General features: G+C 41.8%; 1 protein-coding gene across 9 annotated transcripts in view; it reads right to left on the bottom strand.

The window, feature by feature from the left end:
• The window catches only part of ctnnd1 (catenin (cadherin-associated protein), delta 1), an 87,526-nt gene that overhangs the window by 43,314 nt on the left and 25,403 nt on the right, over positions 1 to 18,809 (bottom strand). For all 9 annotated transcript variants that reach the window (XM_088075302.1, XM_088075303.1, XM_042485091.2 and 6 more), the window contains 2 exons: positions 12,600 to 12,671; positions 9,017 to 9,167 (listed from right to left, as the gene is read on the bottom strand). In XM_088075302.1, coding sequence (XP_087931428.1) covers positions 9,017 to 9,167; positions 12,600 to 12,671 — 223 coding nt within the window. The remainder of the gene's footprint in view (positions 1 to 9,016; positions 9,168 to 12,599; positions 12,672 to 18,809) is intronic.

Genomic DNA, 18,809 nt, shown 5'->3' with positions numbered 1-18,809 from the left:
CGGGCAGGCACGGCCCCCCCCTGGGGGGGCAGGTCGGTGCCTGCTGTGGCGTCTCGGGACAGGCGTGCCCAGGTGCTCGAGGGATGGGGATGGGGTGGGGGGCATGTTGGGTGTCTGGGGTGGGGGCCCCCTGCTTGGTCGGGCTGGCCGCCCAGGCGTGGGTGGGTCCATGATGTCCCGACTCCGGGCCCCTGGCTGGGGGCTTGCCGTGCACGGGGGGTCGGTGGCTCCCTTGGATGTTCGGGTGCGGCCCCTGGGCCGGTAGGCCTGACTCCCTGTTGGCCAGGTGGGGACAGTGATGGGGTAAGTTTCAGGGCCAGTCAGGAAGCTGGCCACATGGGGACAGCCCCACTTTACCTCCTTGTTGACCCCCTATCGCATTACATCCCACCTCATAAGACACTAGGGCCTTGAGGCGGGGCCAGTGGGGCCAGTGGGTGGGGGGTGGGGCTGCTTTATGGCGGCCTGGCCCTCCTCCCTGCTCTGGTCATTGCACCGCCCCTTAATTTTAATTGCACAGGAGACACTGAGGGCATGGGGGGCGGGTGGGGCCTTTTGGGAGACTCCGCCGTCTGCCAGCGGTGGGGCGCCCACGCCCTGGCCATTCCCCCCCAATTTTAAATTGCACCGTAGTCACTCACACATCTCGTAACAAATATCTAAATACACACACCTTCACATGCATACACCCTGCATCCCTGTTGGACAGGGGGTCGGCAGGGGCGGGGTGGGGATCTCCCACTGCCTCTGTCCCTGGCCCTGCAGGGCTGGACGGGGGGTCTGTGGTCTGGGGGAGTGGCGTCAGTTCTGCTATGGGGTGTCGCCGGTGGCTCCGGGAGGGTGGTCGGTCTCTCTGGGCTGGGTGGTTGCTTAGGCCCTGCTGCTGTGTGGCGGTTGCCCTGCCGGGGGTTTGGGTAGCTCTGGGATGGTCTGGACACTGTCTGTGCCTGTGGAGGGTTTGGCTTCTGGCTGGGCTGGGGGCCTGCTCTCCCCGGTCTCCCTGGGGTTTCGCCCCTGGCTGGGGTGGGGGTGGGGGTCTCTTGTGTCTTCCCCTCCCCTCTGTGTCCCCCAAGCTCTCTCTTTTCTCTCTCCCTATCCACTCTAACGTTGTGCTGTCCGGTAGCCTTGCCAATAAATCTCAGTACGGACTGCAACAGGAGGAAGTATGTCAGACTCCTCCTTTGCAGAGCAAATCTGTTATGGCACCTCAAGGCATCCAGACCTCTCATACTGCATGCCTAAGCTGCCGAACAGTACAGGTTAAAAAAAAAAAAAAAGAAAAGAAAAGCTTACTGTTTACTGTGGCTTTCTGTTACATATAGAATTGATTTCAAGGCCTTACTCATTGTCTACTAGTTACTCAGTGGTCTGGGTCCAACATATATTTCAGATATGCTTGCTGAATTCAAGCCAGGTAGGGCCCTCATATCTACAGAGACTGCTCAGGTAAGGGTGCCCCATGTTAAAACCATGTGTGGTGAAGGAGCTTATGTCGCTATGCTGCCTGCTGCTGGAATTTGCTCGCCTTGGACATAAGATATGGATGTGGCACTACCTGTTGACAGTAGGTGGCGCTATCATGACTAGTAAATATTGTCATAGAGATGTGTTCACGGCAGAACCCTAAAAAAGCCTATGAAGTTTCAGGCAGATCAGACTATGTACACCACAGTTGCAACGTCCTGTTTCTTGCGAAAATTGTACACCAGATAAAACCTTAAAAGTTTTGCATGAACCACTGATAACTTTCAATCAGGAAGGTCTTAGGATCATACAGACAAAATTTCAAGTGGATCCAATTGTGTAATTCAAGTTGATAAAACTGTAAACAAAAAAAAAAAAAAGTTATTTCCTGTGGCCACTAGGTGGTGCTATCACAACTAGTGAAAACTGTCATACAGATGTGTTCAGGGCGGGACCCTAATAAAACCTATGAAGTTTCAGGCAGATCGAACAATGTACACAAGAGTTGCAGCAATTTCCTGTTGTATGGCGAGACATAAAAACTGCATGCCACATAACGGGAAAGCTATAAAAGTTTTGTGCAGACCTGTAATAACTTTTCATCACCAAGGGGTTGAGAATGGACACATCAATTCTGAAGTCAATCGGATGAATCCTGTAGGACAAGATGGCAAAAATATGAGGCCCGTAATCGCCAAATATCAGCACAAAATTAAAAATGGCCGACTTCCTGTTGGGTTTGGGGGGTGGGTTCAGACCTCCAAAAATGCAATTCTTGGGAGAGAAAAATAATAATAATTAAAGCTGCAAGCAGCGATGAACGGGCCCTCGCACCCCCACGCAAGTCAAGGCTACTGTAGGGACTTTGAGTGATGCAATCATCCATTTCAGTGAAACTTGGAAATAGTATGTAGAGACTTTGAACCCTTGAGGGAGATATTAAACATGGTAAATTACTTCCTTTGGACACACAAAGTCTGTGGCATCTTGGTCTACATTATTTGTCGAACAAAACATGTTAACTTCATGAAAATCAAAGGATAGCTGTGGTATGAGGCATCCTTCCTGTTGACATTAGGTGGCTCAAGGAGTATCATATTAAAGGACATGCTGATGTGTTAAGGGCTGCAGCCTGACCACAACTGTGAAATCTGGGGCCAATTGGTCGATGTAAAGTGAAGTTACAACAACTTCCCTTTTGGCAGCCACCACTGGGTCTATATGAATATCTATATCTATGTCTATGAAAACCTATACTTTAGAGGGAGACATCATTAAGCTTTTTAAAGTTTTGTCAACAGATATGAAGTCAATCGTATACAGTCTGTAGGAGCATTCCATCAAAGAAGAAAGCATGTGATTTCCATGACATTTCATGTTGCCAGTAGGGGGCGCTAAAAGTAATGGTATTGGTTGTCATGTAGATGTATTCTAGGCAAGAAAGTCATCAAACATATGGAGTTTGGTGAAGATTGGACCATGTCCCTCAGAGTTATAAACTACTTCCTGGTTAATGGTGAAACATGGAAATGATTGGAACAGTAACAACCACACAATGTGACGAAAACTCATAAATGTAAAAACTTTTGACATCACAGGCCTTCTGAGAGGATTTTTATATTTTGAAGTCAATCACATGAAATCTGTAGCAGAAGATTAAAAAATTGCAAGCCCTGAAAATGGCCAAAAATACACCAAAATTGCACATTCAATTCAAAATGTCTGACTTCCTGTTGGGTTTAGGGTATGGGTCTAAGAGGCTTTTTTGTAGGTCTTGGGCTGCTACACATTCTTCCCAAGTTTTGTAGCTCTAGGTGAAATGTACTGCAGGGGCTGCTTTATTGAAATTTGTAGGGGGTGCTACAGAGCCATTTTGGCACATCAGTGCAAAAAATAAATCCTATCAAATATCACATTTTAGGACTTCTGATGTGTGTGCTAAGTTTGGCGTGTTTTGGTGCATGTCTTGCCTCCCAAAAAGTGCTTCCAGTTTTATGGCGAATAATGCGTAACTTTGGCAACAGCGTTTGATGAAAATGCAAACATGTAATATCTGTGCATCATGAAGGTTTTTACATTATTCTAATTGGATATGAGGTCAATTAAGTCCTCCTGCTAGAGGGGAAAGATCAAAGATTAAAAAAAAGTAATTTCCTGCTAGCAATAGGTGGCACTATGACTAAGATTCAAATTTGCATTGCAGATTACTTCAGGCCTGGACTCCTATCAAATCTGTGAAATTTTGTAAAGATCTGACCATTGAGGGCGAAGTTACAACAGTTTTTGATGTCATGTAAAAACATCAAAATTGTCCACCCGACTTCAGTAACGCCTTTCAACGCAAACTCTCAATATTCATTTTCAAGCATCATCAACGTCTTAAAGATTTTTTGAGACCATTTTGAGATCAATCCGGTCAACCTGCTAGGAGCTGGACATGTTACTGTAAAACTTTGCCTTTCTTGTGCCAATAGGTGGTGCTCTCATTATCGCTTAAAATTGTCATATAGATGTGTTCAGGGCAGGACTCCTATCAAACGTGTGAAGTTTGGGTCATATTGGACCATTGACAGCAGAGTTACATACCACTTCCTGTTTACTTTCTGGTTCTTGGCAGAACATTCAAATTAGATGCCTCATACAGATCACACGGTGTGATGAAAACTCATGATTTGAATAACTTTTGCTGTCAAAGGTCTTATGAAGGAAGCCATAACATTTGAAGTCAATCTGATGAAAGCTTTAGGACAAGTTCTGAAGATTACGACCCCTGAAAATGGCCAAAAATAGACCAAAATTACAACTTCAAATCAAAATGGCTGACTTCCTGTTGGCTTTACAGTATACCCCCAAGAGACCTATCTGTAGGTATTGGGGTGTTGCATAGGCCTCCAAAGTTTCACAGCTCTAGGTAAAATGTGCTGCGGGGGCTGCTTCACTGAAAATCAGTAGGGGGCGCAGCTGATACATTTTCCCCCACCCACGCGCAAGACCATTAAAATATCAAATTTTACTATAATCAGACCTGATACAGTAAGTCTGCAAAGTTTCATGACATTTTGAATATGTTTAAAGCCCTCAAAAAAGGCAATTCATTTGAAAGAATAAAAATAATAATAATAATAATAATAATAATAATAACAATAACTTCAGTTTCTCCCTAATTAAAGCTGAAAGCAGCAATGAACGGGCCCTCGCACCCCCACACAACTCAGGGTTACTGACGTGACTGCCCCGATCTTTAATTGTAGTGAAAGTTAGATGCATGCAGAAAGTCTGGACCATTGAGTGAGATACTTCACATGGTGTAGTACTTCCCAAAACCACTAGGTGGCGCAGGAGACAAAACAAAATCTAAGTCATACTGGTCTATGTCATGTGCAGACCAAACCTTGTAAATTGCATGTGAATCACATGATGATATTGTTGCACGGCATACTTCTTGATGGCAGTAGGTGGTGCATTGAGTATCACATGTTGATGTGTTCAGGGCTGCAACCTGTTCACGCCTGTACAATTTGGGGCCAATCGTTTATTGCAAACTGATGTGACAGAAGCTTCCTGTTTGGTGGTGAACACTGCATTGCCACATCAACAACGTTCATTGAAAACATATGATCTTCACAAGGAGACATCATGAAGGTCTTACAGTAGCCTGTGTTACCAAGTTTGAGTTGAATGTGGTCAACCTTTAGGGGATGCAACTAAAAATATAAATCATGTAAATTCCTGTTTCCAGTAAGTGGCGGTATGCCGATAAATCAAGTGAGCCATGCAGATGTGTTATACTCTGTACTCTTATCAAGCATGAGAAGTTTTGGGCAGATCGGATGATGTTTGGCTGTGTTACAACAACTTCCTGTTTCTTGGTGAAACATCAAAGTTGGAAATCAAGCCACGCCCACATGGTGTGACAAAAACTCAGTTTTTTAAATCAGTTGTTATGTCACAGGTAGAAACCACATCTGAAGTCAATTGGGTCAAATCTGTAGGAGATATACATCAAAGAAGAACACGTGATTTTCATGTCATTTTCTTTGGCCAGTAGGAGGCGCTATAAGAAATGGTAATGCTTATCATGTCGATGTGTTCAGGGTGGGACTGTCATCCAACATGTGAGGTTTGGTGAAGACTGGACCATGTCCCTCAGAGTTATAAATTACTTCCTGGTTCATAGTGAGACATGGAAATGTTTGGCCAAGTAACCAACCAGCGGCTTTTCCCCATTTGCTTAACATTGGGAAAGAGCCCTCCTTAAATCACTGGATAATTTTAGACAAGACAAGTTAACTTTTCAGAACTCATTTTTTAAAAGCCATTATTAAAAACATTAAGTCCTAAAGACGTAAAATGCACCATTTTCCGGATAAAGATTTGGAATTCAGTATTGCTCCAGACATAAAATGAACCCGCATAGGACCCGCAGGACTCTACCGTGTAAACACGCATGTAACTCTTGGAGTCTGTGACACAACACAGGCTTCGTGCCAGCCGTAGTAATGGATTTTTTAAAATCATAATTCATAATTTTTACCATTTTACAACATATCCATACGCTGTTGGCGGTAAAGCCTTTAATATGGACGTCTTACTGTGTCTGTATGAGAGACCGTGTATGCAGTCTACTGTCTGTATTCAAACTACCAGTTATCAGGAAGCTGCACGGAGCACTAGTGACAGTTACTAAACAGTACTGAACGTAGTATTTACTTAAAGTTGAGCTGTGTGGGGTAATATTACAAGGCACCACCTTTTATTATATTTTTGTGTGCACAACACATTTTGGTTCTGTTAATTTAATTTCTCCGGCCGTGATTACGATATGATTCCCTGATAAGCTGTATATATATTTGTGTGTGTGTATGTGTGTGTAGAGAGATAAATATACCATTATCTGACTATCATGTAAATATTAAAACTGACAGCACTGCTGTCGTTATACCGCAAATTAGCTGCTGTTGCTAATAAGCTAAGCTACTACGAGAGGAATGAGCACTGTTCGCTTCAAGCACTCGACTCCGGTAACTTGTGTGAGTGAGCCAGTGAGTCAGAGTCAATGCTTGGGTACACTTGGCCGCACTCCGGCGCGTTCAGCTGTCATTAATCACTTCTAAGCATGCTCTATGGGCCAGTAGATCCGGGGTATTTAACACTTTTCTAAACCCGGGAAAAGAGTTTTCTCTGCTTCATGCGGCACTGAGCAGCTCTCAGGAATGAACTAGGCCCTGCCCCCATGGCTGTATCAAGATTTATAATAGATCCATGCCATTAAAGCCCACACGGTGTGGTGAAAACTCACAAATCTAATAACTTTTGATGTCATAGGCCTTCTGAGAGGATGTTTAAATTTTGAAGTCAAACGGATAAAATCTGTAGGACTAGTTCGAAAAGTTATGACCCCTCTGAAAGGCCAAAAATGCACCAAAATTGCACTTTCAATTCAAAATGGCCGACTTTCCCATTTGGTCGTCTTGAGGTGTTGCTCGGGCCCTAATAATAATTCCTTCAGTTTCAAGAGGGTCCTTGCACCGTTGGGTGCTCAGGCCCTAATAATAATAATAATAATAATAATAATTAAAGCTGCAAGCAGCAATGAACGGGCCCTCACACCCCAACGCATGTAGGGGTTCCTTAAAAACTCTATCTGACACAGTCGCTTACCTCTGTGAAAGTTAGATAATGCACGCAGAGTTTTCTCCCTGGAGTGAAAAATGTCACATGGCATAATATTTCCAGTGGCCAGTAGGTGGCCATGGAGGGGACATAATTTCCATGTCATCTTGGTGAACATCATTTATAGAACAAACCATGTAAATTTCATGTAAATCAAACGATAACTGTGTTACATGGTATACTTCCTGTTACCAGTAGGTGGCCCATTGAGTCCCATGGTTAACTTATATGTTGATGTGTTCAAGGCTGCCACCTGATCACACCCATACAATTTGGGGAAAATCGGTTAATACAAAGTAAAGTTACATTAGCTTTCTGTTTGGCTGCAAAAACTGTATTGCCACGGCAACAGCGTTCATTGAAAACATATGATCTTCACAAGGAGGAATCATGAAGGTCTTAAAGCAGCTTTTGTTACCAAGTTTGAGCTGAATGTGGTAATCCTGTAAGGGGATGCACCTAAAAACATAAATCATGTAACTTCCTGTTTCCAGTAGGTGGCGGTATGTCGATAAGTCAAATAAGCAATGCAGATGTGCTCAGGTCAGGACTCCCATCAAGCATGAGGGTAAATCTTTTATTTCTGTGAAATTCGGAACAAGTAGGCAGAGAGTTTTGGTCCTTCAGTTAGATATTTCATATGCAGTAATACATCCTGTGGCCAGTAGGTGGCACTAGAGACCAGACAAAATGTACATTATCTTGGTCTACATCATCTGTAGACCAAACCATGTAAATGTCATGTAAATTAAAGTATAGTTGTGTTAAGAGGCTTACTTCTTTTTTCCAGTTGGTGTCGCTGGGATTATCCAATTTGATATGTTGATGTGCTTAGGGCTGCACCTTGATCACACCTGTAAAGTTTGGGGCCAATCGGTTGATGCAAAGTGAAGTTACAAAAGCCTCCTGTTTGGCAGTGAAGACCATGTTGCCATGGCAACAATGTTCATGAAAAAGCTCTTAAATAACAAGCAGGAATCATCAAGGTCTCAAAGTTTTTCTTACCAAGTTTGAGATTAATATGGTCAACCTGTAAGGAGGTGCACATCAAAATATAAAACATTTAACTCCCTGTCTCCAGTAGGTGGCGCTATGATCATAACTAAATAGAGCAATGCAGATGTGTTCAGGTCATCAAGGTGACACCATGTCTTAAGGCGTCACTGACCACATCTTAAGTCAATTGGGTGAAATCTGTAGGAGATATTCATCAAAGAAGAACCCATCTCATTTTCATGCCATTAGCTGTTGCCAGTAGGTGGCGCTATAAGAAATTGTAAGGGTTATCATGTAGATGTGTTTAAGATGGGACTGTTATCAAACATGTGACGTTTGGTGCAGACTGAACCATGTCCCTCAGAGTTATTAACTACTTCCTGTTTAGTTCCTGGTTCATGGCGAGACATGGAAATGTTTGGCCCAATAACGGCCAAACAGTGTGATGAAAACTCATGATTTTAATAACTTTTGATAACTAAGTCCTTCTGAGAAGATGTTTTAATTTTGAAGTGAATCAGATGAAATCTGTAGAAGATGGAAAAAAAACGCGACCCCGAAAATGGCCAAAAGCACACCATGTCGACTGACATTTTACCTTTGATTGGTCGATCTATCCTTAATTATTATGGATAAACATATCAGGGAACAGTTCACCCCTAATATGTTTGCATTTTCAACATGTATAGAACAGAGTGACAGAGAACAGAGTTTTTTTGTCTCGTCATGAGTCAACTACTAAAAATGTAATACACTTTAAAAAGTTACAAGTAATCCAAGACTGTTTCTGCTGTTTCCACTGACGTAATTGGTCAGTGGCCACAATGCACTGTTTGGTGTGTGTCTAACCTGTGATGGTGTCTAACCTGTGATGGTGTCTAACCTGTGATGGTGTCAGTAAGGTCCTGGTCATGGGTCTTCCTTAGCAGCCTGATCAGAGCAGGCACTCCATCACAGTTCTTGATAGCGATCTTGTTGTCATGATCTTTGCCATAGGAGATGTTCTTTAGTGCTCCACAGGCTGCATAGTGAACCTATAACAATGACACAGTCACAGCTTATTGTAACAATAGTCAGAGTATCATTTAAAGCTGGGGAGGGGAAACTCCGGCCTCCGGGCCATGTACGACCCACAAGACCATACAACAAGGTATAAGGTACAAGGCAGATTTATTGTCATTTTTCTTGAATGTGGTTTAAGAAGAAATTAAATTGAAGTTGATCCTAAATCCTGCTACATCTTTTTGGCATTAAGGGAGGGGTTGAGGAGTCTTGCAGCCTGGGGAAAGAAGCTGCTTTGTAGTTTGGTGGTTCGGCAGCAGATACTTCTGTATCTTTTTCCAGGTGGCAGCAGGGTGAACAGACTGTGGCTTGAGTGGCTCTGTCTTTGAGTATCCTTTGGGCTCTGTGCAGACACCTCATTTCACCGAGGTCACTGATGCTCTGTAGATGGGAACCAGTGATGTTCTGGGCAGTTTTAGTCACCCGCTGTAGTGCCTTCCTGTCCTGGACCGCGCACAAACCATGCCAGTTCGTGATGTATGCTTTCTATTGCTCCTCTGTAGAAGTTAACCAGCATCTTGCTCTGGAATTTAGCCTTGCTAAGTTTCTGTAGGAAGTAGAGCCTTTTCTGTGCTTTTTTTCACTAAGATAGGTTCTCCATCCATCCATCCATCCATTTTCTTCCGCTTATCCGGGGTCGGGTCGTGGGGGCAGCAGCCTAAGCAGGGAAACCCAGACTTCCCTCTCCCCGGCCACTTCGTCCAGCTCTTCCCAGGGGACCCCGAGGCGTTCCCAGGCCAGCTGTGAGACGTAGTCTCTCCAGCTTGTCCTGGGTCTTCCCCGGGGCCTCCTACCGGTGGGACGTGCCCTGAACACCTCACCAGGGAGGCGTCCTGGAGGCATCCTAATTAGATGCCCGAGCCACCTCATCTGGCTCTTCTCAACGCGGAGGAGCAGCGGCTGTACTCTAAGCTCCTCCCGGATGACCAAGCTTCTCACCCTATCTCTAAGGGAGAGCCCAGCCACCCTATGGAGGAAACTCATTTCGGCCGCTTGTACCCGCGATCTTGTCCTTTCGGTCACTACCCAAAGCTCGTGACCATAGGTGAGGGTAGGAACGAAGATCGACCGGTAAATCGAGAGCTTTGCCTTTCGGCTCAGCTCCCTCTTCACCACAACAGACCGGTGCAGAGTCTGCATTACTGCAGACGCTGCACCGATCCGCCTGTCGATCTCCCGTTCCATCCTTCCCTCTCTCGTGAACAATACCCCGAGGTACTTAAACTCCTCCACTTGGGGCAGGACTTCGTCCCCGATTCCGGCTGAGAACCATGGTCTCGGATTTGGAGGTGCTGATTCTCATCAGGTTCTCAGTGATGGTAATTCCAAGGAACTTATAGCTGTTCACCTGCTCCACCTCAGCTCAACTGACATAGACAAGGGTGTGTGTCTTTGCATCCTTCTTTCTAAAATCAACAGTCATGTATATGCATATACAGTGCTGTAAAAAGTATTTGCCCCCTTACCGATTTCTTACTTTTTTGCACCTTTGTCGCTCTTATCCATTTCAGATCAAGCAAACTTAAATATAAGTTTATAGATAAGAAAAGATAAGATAACTCACAAGTAAACACAAAATGCAGTTTTAAGTGCCAATTTTATTTATTAAGGGAAAAAAGCCATCTGAACCGCCATGGCCCATGTGAAAAAGTAACTGCCCCCTACACCTAATAACTGGTTGAACCACCCTTAGCAACAACAACTGCAGTCAAGCATTTGCGATAACTGGCAGAGTCTTTCACATCGCTGTGGAGGAATTTTGGCCCACTCTTCTTTGCAGAATTGTTTTAAATCAGCCACACTGGAGGGTTTCTGAGCATGAACCACCTTTTTAAGGTCATGCCACAGCATCTCAATTGGGTTCAGGTCTGGACTTTGACTAGGCCACTCCAAAACCCTCATTTTGTTTTTTTTAAGCCATTCAGAAGTGGACTTGCTGGTGTGCTTTGGATCATTGTCCTGCTGCAGAACCAGAAGTGCCCTTCAGCTTAAGGTCACAAACTGATGGCCGGACATTCTCCTTCAGGATTTGTTGGTAGACAGCAGAGTTCATGGTTCCTTCAATCACAGCAAGTCGTTCAGGTGCTGAAGCAGCAAAGCAGCCCCAAACCATGACACTACCACCACCATGTTTCACTGTTGGCATGATCTTTTTATCAAATGCTGTGTTCATTTTATTCGCATGTAACAGGATGCACTCCTTCCAAAAGTTTAACTTTTGTTCCATCAGTCCACAGAATATTTTCCCAAAAGCTTTGAGGATCATCGGGATGTTTTTTCGCAAAAGTGAGACGAGCCTTTATGTTCTTTTTTGTCAGCAGTGGCTTTCGCCTTGGAACTCTGCCATGCATGCCATTTTTTCCTAGTCTCTTTCTTATGGTTGAGTCATGAACACTGACCTTTACTGAGGCAAGTGAGGCCTGCAGTTGTTTAGATGTTGTTCTGGGTTCCTTTATGCCCTCTTGGATCAGTCGTCGCTGTGCTCTTGGGGTAATTTTTGTAGGGTCGGCCACTCCTGGGAAGGTTCACCACTGTACCATGCTTTCTCCATTTGTGGATAATGGCTCTCACTGTGGTTCGCTGGAGTCCCAAAGATTTAGAAATGGCTTTGTAACCATATCCAGACTGAGACATATCAATTACTTTTCTTCTGATCTGCTCCTGAATTTCTTTGGATCGCAGCATGATGTCTTGGGTTCAATATGGCCTACTTCACCCTGTCAGACAGGTTCTATTTAAGTGATCTCTTGATTTTAAAGGTCTGGCAGCAATCAGGCCTGGGTGTGGCTATGAAATTGAACTCAGCTTTCCACGATAATATGATTAATCACAATTACCTCATCATTTAACAAGGGGGGCAATTACTTTTTCACACAGGATCATGTGGGTTTGGATAGTATTTTTCTCTTAACAAATAAAATGATCACAGAAAAACTGCATTGTATGTTTACTTGGGTTATCTTTGTTTAATATTTAAATTTGTTTGATGATCTGAAACAGTTGAGTTTAACACACAAAAAAGTAAGAAATCGGTAAGGGGGCAAATACTTTTTTACAGCACTGTATACACATATGTGCGCACACACCCATACACACATATATAAATACATAATGTTATATATATATACACATACATACATACATACATACATATATATACATATACACACACACACACACACACACATATATATATATTCTCAAAAATCCATTAATGTTTTGTTATTTAGCACAAATGTTGACCTACAGAATTGACCAAGAAAGTATTAGTGCCCAGTCTCAAGTTCACCTTGTCTCAGGCCAATAAGATGTCTCACCGTTATTTAGGAAATACACCTACAACAGTCCTGTCATAACATAGTACAGGATGAACAGAAAGTCATGGAGAAAATCAGCAAACGTACCTCTTTGTTTGGATTGTCAAGCATACAGACCAAAGCTGGGATGCCTTTCAGTCGACGCACATCAGACTTCACCTGGAAAGTAAAATAATAGGCATATACATTAGCGGTGATGTGGATGGGGTCCAGGAAAAGTCCAGTTTACAGATTTTAATCAGTCCTGCAAATCTATACTATGTCAACATCAATCAGATCAAAAGTAAATTAAATAAGTAAAAGATGCAATGATGTACAAACAAATTCAATCCAAACATTAACCCTCTGAGCCGGCAACTAAAATTTGTTCCACTTATGTAAGTTGTCCTAATTCTGAAACCATTGTCTGATGACCTTACTTTTTTCACCAGTGAAAGCTGCCCTCTGTGCTGTGCAGAGGGATGATCTGATGCATTGTAGCTCTTTTAGAAGCCTCTCTATCCAGCCCTGGAATTCGGGTGTTTTTACGGGACCTTGTTCAATAAATCCATAATGATAGATCCGATACTGGGTGTCTTCCATCCATATTTTATCCATATTTTGATGATAAAAGTACATTAGCATCAAAACTAACCCCAATATTGGTTTCCCATAGTTCCTTTGGAGAGCTCAGAGGTTTGTTTTGGTCTTGTCCACCAAGCGAAAGACAGTCCAATGCTTTGTATCCACTTACGTGTGCCTCACATCATCTGAAGCAAACTGCACTGCAATTAGCCTAATCCTACTGTATCTATCGCTCTGTGCTATTGGTAGCGCTTCGTGTATTAGAATAAACTCTGGTAGCCCCTATAATAATAATAATAATGAGAAAAGGGTAAATCAGGAGACTAGGAGTCTAACAAGCAGCGGGGCCTCATACGGATGTAAACTTTGTGTTCACTGCAGCCAGAGCAGGCAGGAGAATCGGGCCCCTCTCTGGAAGTGTCCGGAGTGTGATGGCCCTCTACATCATCACTGATAGGAGCTGCTTTTCAGAATGGCACAGATAATGGGATACAAAACACAACTACAAAAAAAACCACAAAAAACAAAAAAAAAAACAATTGGACTGTTTTTGGAAAAGTGTGTCCATTTTTTGAACTATAATAGTTACAACATTTATGTTTTCACTTTCTGATTCCCAACACTTGGGAGAAAAAAGCTTGCAAAAAGGCTTGCACATAATATTTTTGTGTGATTTATCACTAAAGATCTGTAAAATTAAATTTCTGTCTTGCTTTTTCTTTTGTCTTTATGGTCTCATAACTATTTGTACATTCAAGGGACATCACTGCAGCCTAAATATTCTGATAGTCCAGGTTGTCCTGAAAAAAAGATGTATATAGCTTGATTATTCATTAAGGGACTAAGGTTTTACGTGCATTATTACAAAAAAAGTCTAGGCAAACAAGAACTAGGTAAGAACAGCTTAGGGCTCAGAGGGTTAAGGGAGCAAAGCAAAATGCTGGACACGGGACAGTACAATGAAAGACCCTCAGTGAAGAAGATGAAAAAACACCTTGGCTATGCAATTCATTTAGGAAGTTCCACCTTGACAGTTTAGCGCACATTAAGTGCTAAAAACTGCACCCAATAAACCTGGAGGTACTTGCTCTTAAAATCTTAACACTGTCTTTATTTAGAATTATAAGTTGAATGTTATAATAACGAGGAGCTCTTGTCTGTAAGGTTTGACTGAAATAGTTTCAGTCATACCAGATAGGAGCTTTTCAGTCGGCCTTGGCGAAACCTCATCAGCAGTGGCCCCACTTGCTTGTGGGGTTCCTCAAGGCTCTATTTTGGGCTCTGTCCTATTTTCACTGTATATGCTGCCTTTGGTTTCCATTATTAATAAACACAACATTCCTTTTCATTGCTTAGCCAATTATGTACAGATTTATCTATACAATAGATCTGCAGGTTTATTTAAAAAACTGGAAAAGATTATGTACAGCCTTTGCAAAAATGTTAATTTGACAAAACTTAGATGAGTCAACATTTTTTTTTCAATCTACATGAAAGTAAGAGAGATCATCATCTTTAGCAACCCTAGTTATTGGATGACTCTGTTGATTTTCTTGGCCCTTTAGCATCTCAAGGTTGACCATTTATTAAAAATCTTGGTGTGATTTTTGACAGTCAAATTGTCAAAAGTGTTTTCCAGCTAAGAGCTTGAGCCAAGGTAAAGGCTTGCAAAACCGCAGTCTTGACACTGCAGGGCTTTTTTTCACAAATTCATTCTTTTGTGGAGGTCCGCTACAATTTTGGCACTTTGATTTTCAATTTTTGGAGCTGGATCTTGGGAAATATTTACATACTGTGTGGTTGTTCAAAGAACCACACTTTTGTAGCACAGAGCCTACTCTGGACTAAGACGAAGCAACGCCAGCAGAAGTGCAAGTGAAACTTAACATTTCATTTGGCCTCATGCAGGAAGCTGTTTAAAACAAAGTTTCTCTCATCTGTGCTGGTATCTACAATTTGTTCTTATTTTGTAAGTACCCACTGATATGCGGGATTTGCCGGTGTTTTCTAACTTTTGGTCTTTTCTTATGCAAGACAAATTTTTATGAGAGACAGAATATTCATACTTAGCTAATAGAAAAACCTCTTGATTTGACTGGATGCAAATTATTCTTCAGGCCAATTGTTTGACAACTTAAGTTACTTGTTACTTTACAAATTAAGAATTTTGCTAAAAAGAGAAAAAAAAAAATTGGCAACTATTTTGTTATTCCTTAATCATTTTTCGTGCTAAAACATTTCATGCTTTTCAAATATGAGGATTTGATGCTTTTCTTATGAATTCTTTTTAATTAATTGAATTTATTTAAAACTTTCAACATTAAGTACTTAAACTTTTAATACTTAAAATTCATTTTCCTGATTGTACTTACAAATTTTAATTTAAGTAACGTCTTATGCAGGACTTTAGTAATAAAGTTTTTTTACAGTGTAGTTTTGATACTTAGGTAGGTCCTAAATACTTCCTCCACCACTGCTGCTGCTGTAATGCCAGTGCTGACACTGAAAAAAATCACGAAAAAAGTTGATACAGGGAAAGTGCTGTGGCCTAATGGTGTGGATGACAGAAAAGAATACAGTCTTAAGACTTGTGCAGCTTGCACGACATGTCATCTTGCTCACTACAGAGATACAGTACATTGTTCACCAAACTGTTAAGAGGGCCTTTATCGAAGACGACAACAAAAGAGGAAAACTCTTCTGCTGAACTTTGTGAATTTCGGTCCCTAACTGCAATTGCAGCATTACAGGTGCTGCCAAAACTGTCAAAAAGGGAGAAAAGAGCTGTCTGCCTTCAGCTGGGTTGCAGCAAAAAGGGTGCCAGTCCTATAAATGTGAGAGAACGCCGATGTGGTTGTTAATAGTCTCCTTTTCCCTGCCGTTAAATGTTTTCATGTAGTGTTTTATCGCCAGCTAGACTTACAAATGCCACTGTCTACAGGACTCCATATATATATGAATGCAGCTCTATGAAGTTTGGGAAAGTTGAAAAAATGTGACCCACCACCAGAAAACCAGCAAGAACTCAGCCCAGCACAAGTTGTGTAAACAAAGAAAAATTGTTGTTTTTTTTTAATTCGTGATTTTCGTTATTTTGCAGAATATGCAAGTTGAAATCACGAAGTAGCCATTCCATGCTTCAAATACCAGTATTGGGGGCCCTAAAACCAAAACCTTTGTATTTGAATTTGGGTTATTTTAGAGGAAAAGTCGGTTCCTAGTTGGGGGTGAGGTGATACCCCAGTAAACTAGCATACTGGCTTTCTTTGGCTATTCATGTGCTTTCGTTCCTTTATTCGGCCAATCAGCTGCACGTTAAAGACAAACCACATGGCTATTTAAGCAGCCGCTCCTGCATTTAAAGTAGGCTAGTAACTGTTACTGCTACTTCTGGAAGCTGTGTGTGTTTTCATCACTGAATTAAGTCGCGCAGGAAAAACACATTGCAGAAGAACTAAATTGGGGCTGTTACAGTACAACATACGGATGGATTATTTAGTGGCCGAAAGAGAGTGGCAGGACATGGTAATAAATGGACACATTGAGGCGAACAGGTGTACAGTAGTAAATTCTGAGATGATTACATCCATCAAGAAGCCTGCGACGAAAAGAAAGCACCCCCAAACTTGTTGTCTGATCGGAGGCAATGAAGTCTGCTTTTCAGTTTCGTGTGCGGTGAGTTTTCATTAACATCCAAGTTATCTACGTTACGTTAGTGTTCATTTGAAGTCACATACAGGGATTACAAACTGTTTTTCATGCTAGAAGCTATCTTTCAATAATCCACTGTGAGTTTCATAAATGTCCAAGTTATCTAGCTAGCTATTGTCATTTTAAAATGTAATGATACGCACATCGAAACTGTGAGCATCTGCTATTAATTTGAATAACACACCAACCTGATAATGTGCTTGAATAATGTGTAAATAACACACCCATGGGTACATGAATGACTGTCCTGTGGGCTAACAGATGTCACTGATAGCTAGACCGGTAGGGGGTTGGATTTATGTAAATGTGATGCAGATGAGCAGCCACTGTTACCTGGCTCCCCAGGCAGGTGAGTATCTTTCAGAAACTTTAAGGCTGGATTTCTCACAAAACTAGTTTGAGGAGTGCCTACATTCAAATAGCCACATCTTCATCAAATATTTTCAGATTTCCATGTGTTAGACATCATTGGAAAGCTTAGACACTACACTTTCAGAATCTGTACACAACTGTCAATGACTAATGTCAAAATGCCCCTCTGGTGACTTGTTCCTGGTTTTTCCATGGCTGGACACTAATATTCATAGATTCTTTTTAGATCCATAACTCATAAACAGAGTTGTAACGCTATGAGATTTTCATGGAACAATAATTGTTTCAGAAAATATCACAGTATCATAATATTAGACAATTATTATTATTGCTATTATACTTTACAATGACCCTTTAAGGAATGAAAACAGGGAAAGAAAAAAGAAAAAGCTTGTTAGGATGTGGGGCCTAACTTAATGTCCATTGCAAACTGTGTGACAGTAGGTTAAGCTGGATTGGGAAATGTCTTTGCAGTGCTGGCTTGACCGTAAATAATTACATGAGGAAATAGATAAACATTAAAAACCTGGTTGAAAAATAGCATGTAACTAACGGGCTGTATAATAATGATTTATAACTTAGCTTACATGTTAGCAGAACTATATCATGTCAAAATGAACTACTAATAGAAAGGAAAAACATTAAATGACAAACATAAAAGCTACTTTGCAGACTACTCTTGCCTTTACCTCAAACTTACCCACTCACTTATGTCAGCACCGCCGATCCAGGGAAGTTTAAAATGTGTCTCTTTATGGGATCAAATTGGGGTCAGTGTGTGTGTATAAATCAGAGGTGACTGAACAGACAGACACAATTTTTGCAAACTGGAAATCTATCGCAAAGGACAATACCCTATTCCTTCCTCCATCCAAAGTTATATCACACGGCTGATTTTAATTTTAATTTTTTCCCATCATGGGATGAAAGGTGTTTGCCTTGCATGTGTATGCAGTGCAAACTGACAAGTCTGGCAGGCAGTCTGAGAGGAGAAGAGATGGGCCTGCACAGGTGAGGTTCTGCGACCGGTGGCATTTTTTTTCGCAATACTGTAGAAAAGCAAATGTACATGGTGCAATAATCGTCAATTTACATACCATGGTATACTGCAACCCTACTCACAAGTAAATTATTAAAACACCAACAATGGTTCTTTCAAACTCTAGTATAGTAGACACTGAGCTCCAAAATAATTTTCATCAACATGAGACGCCTTCCGAGTTGGATAAGTAACATTTCTCTCTGTGTGCAGCCCAAGGAGAGAGGAGTGCTCAGGGACTGTCTACAAAGTGCAACACCAAAAAAGATACAGCAAAAATATTAAATATCTTCACTTTTATCCAGTGTAGTGTGCCCAGAATTACTCCTTACATCAATGGTTTAGCTGTAGGTTGCATATTTTGGGGGATTTTTGATTGAACAATATGCATAACTTTATTTTTCAACAGTGTACTCTTACCAGAATCACGATACACACAGTTATTGCAATTCCACATGCACATGTACATGATCAGGAGGGTACCGCCTTATTTTGAACTCTCATCATTTTTCCACTTTTGATGAAACTGGATGCATTCCCATGAAAACTGCACACTCTGCTGTTCATGGATGGGTCTAAAAGTCTGCTTCCACTCGTTTCTGCTTTAGCTG

This window comes from Plectropomus leopardus, chromosome 3 (genome assembly GCF_026936395.1).
Source record: "Plectropomus leopardus strain MGB_pleo_1.0 chromosome 3, ASM2693639v1, whole genome shotgun sequence".
Classification (NCBI taxonomy): Eukaryota; Metazoa; Chordata; class Actinopteri; order Perciformes; family Serranidae; genus Plectropomus; species Plectropomus leopardus.
This window is presented reverse-complemented; position numbering and strand designations above follow the sequence as displayed.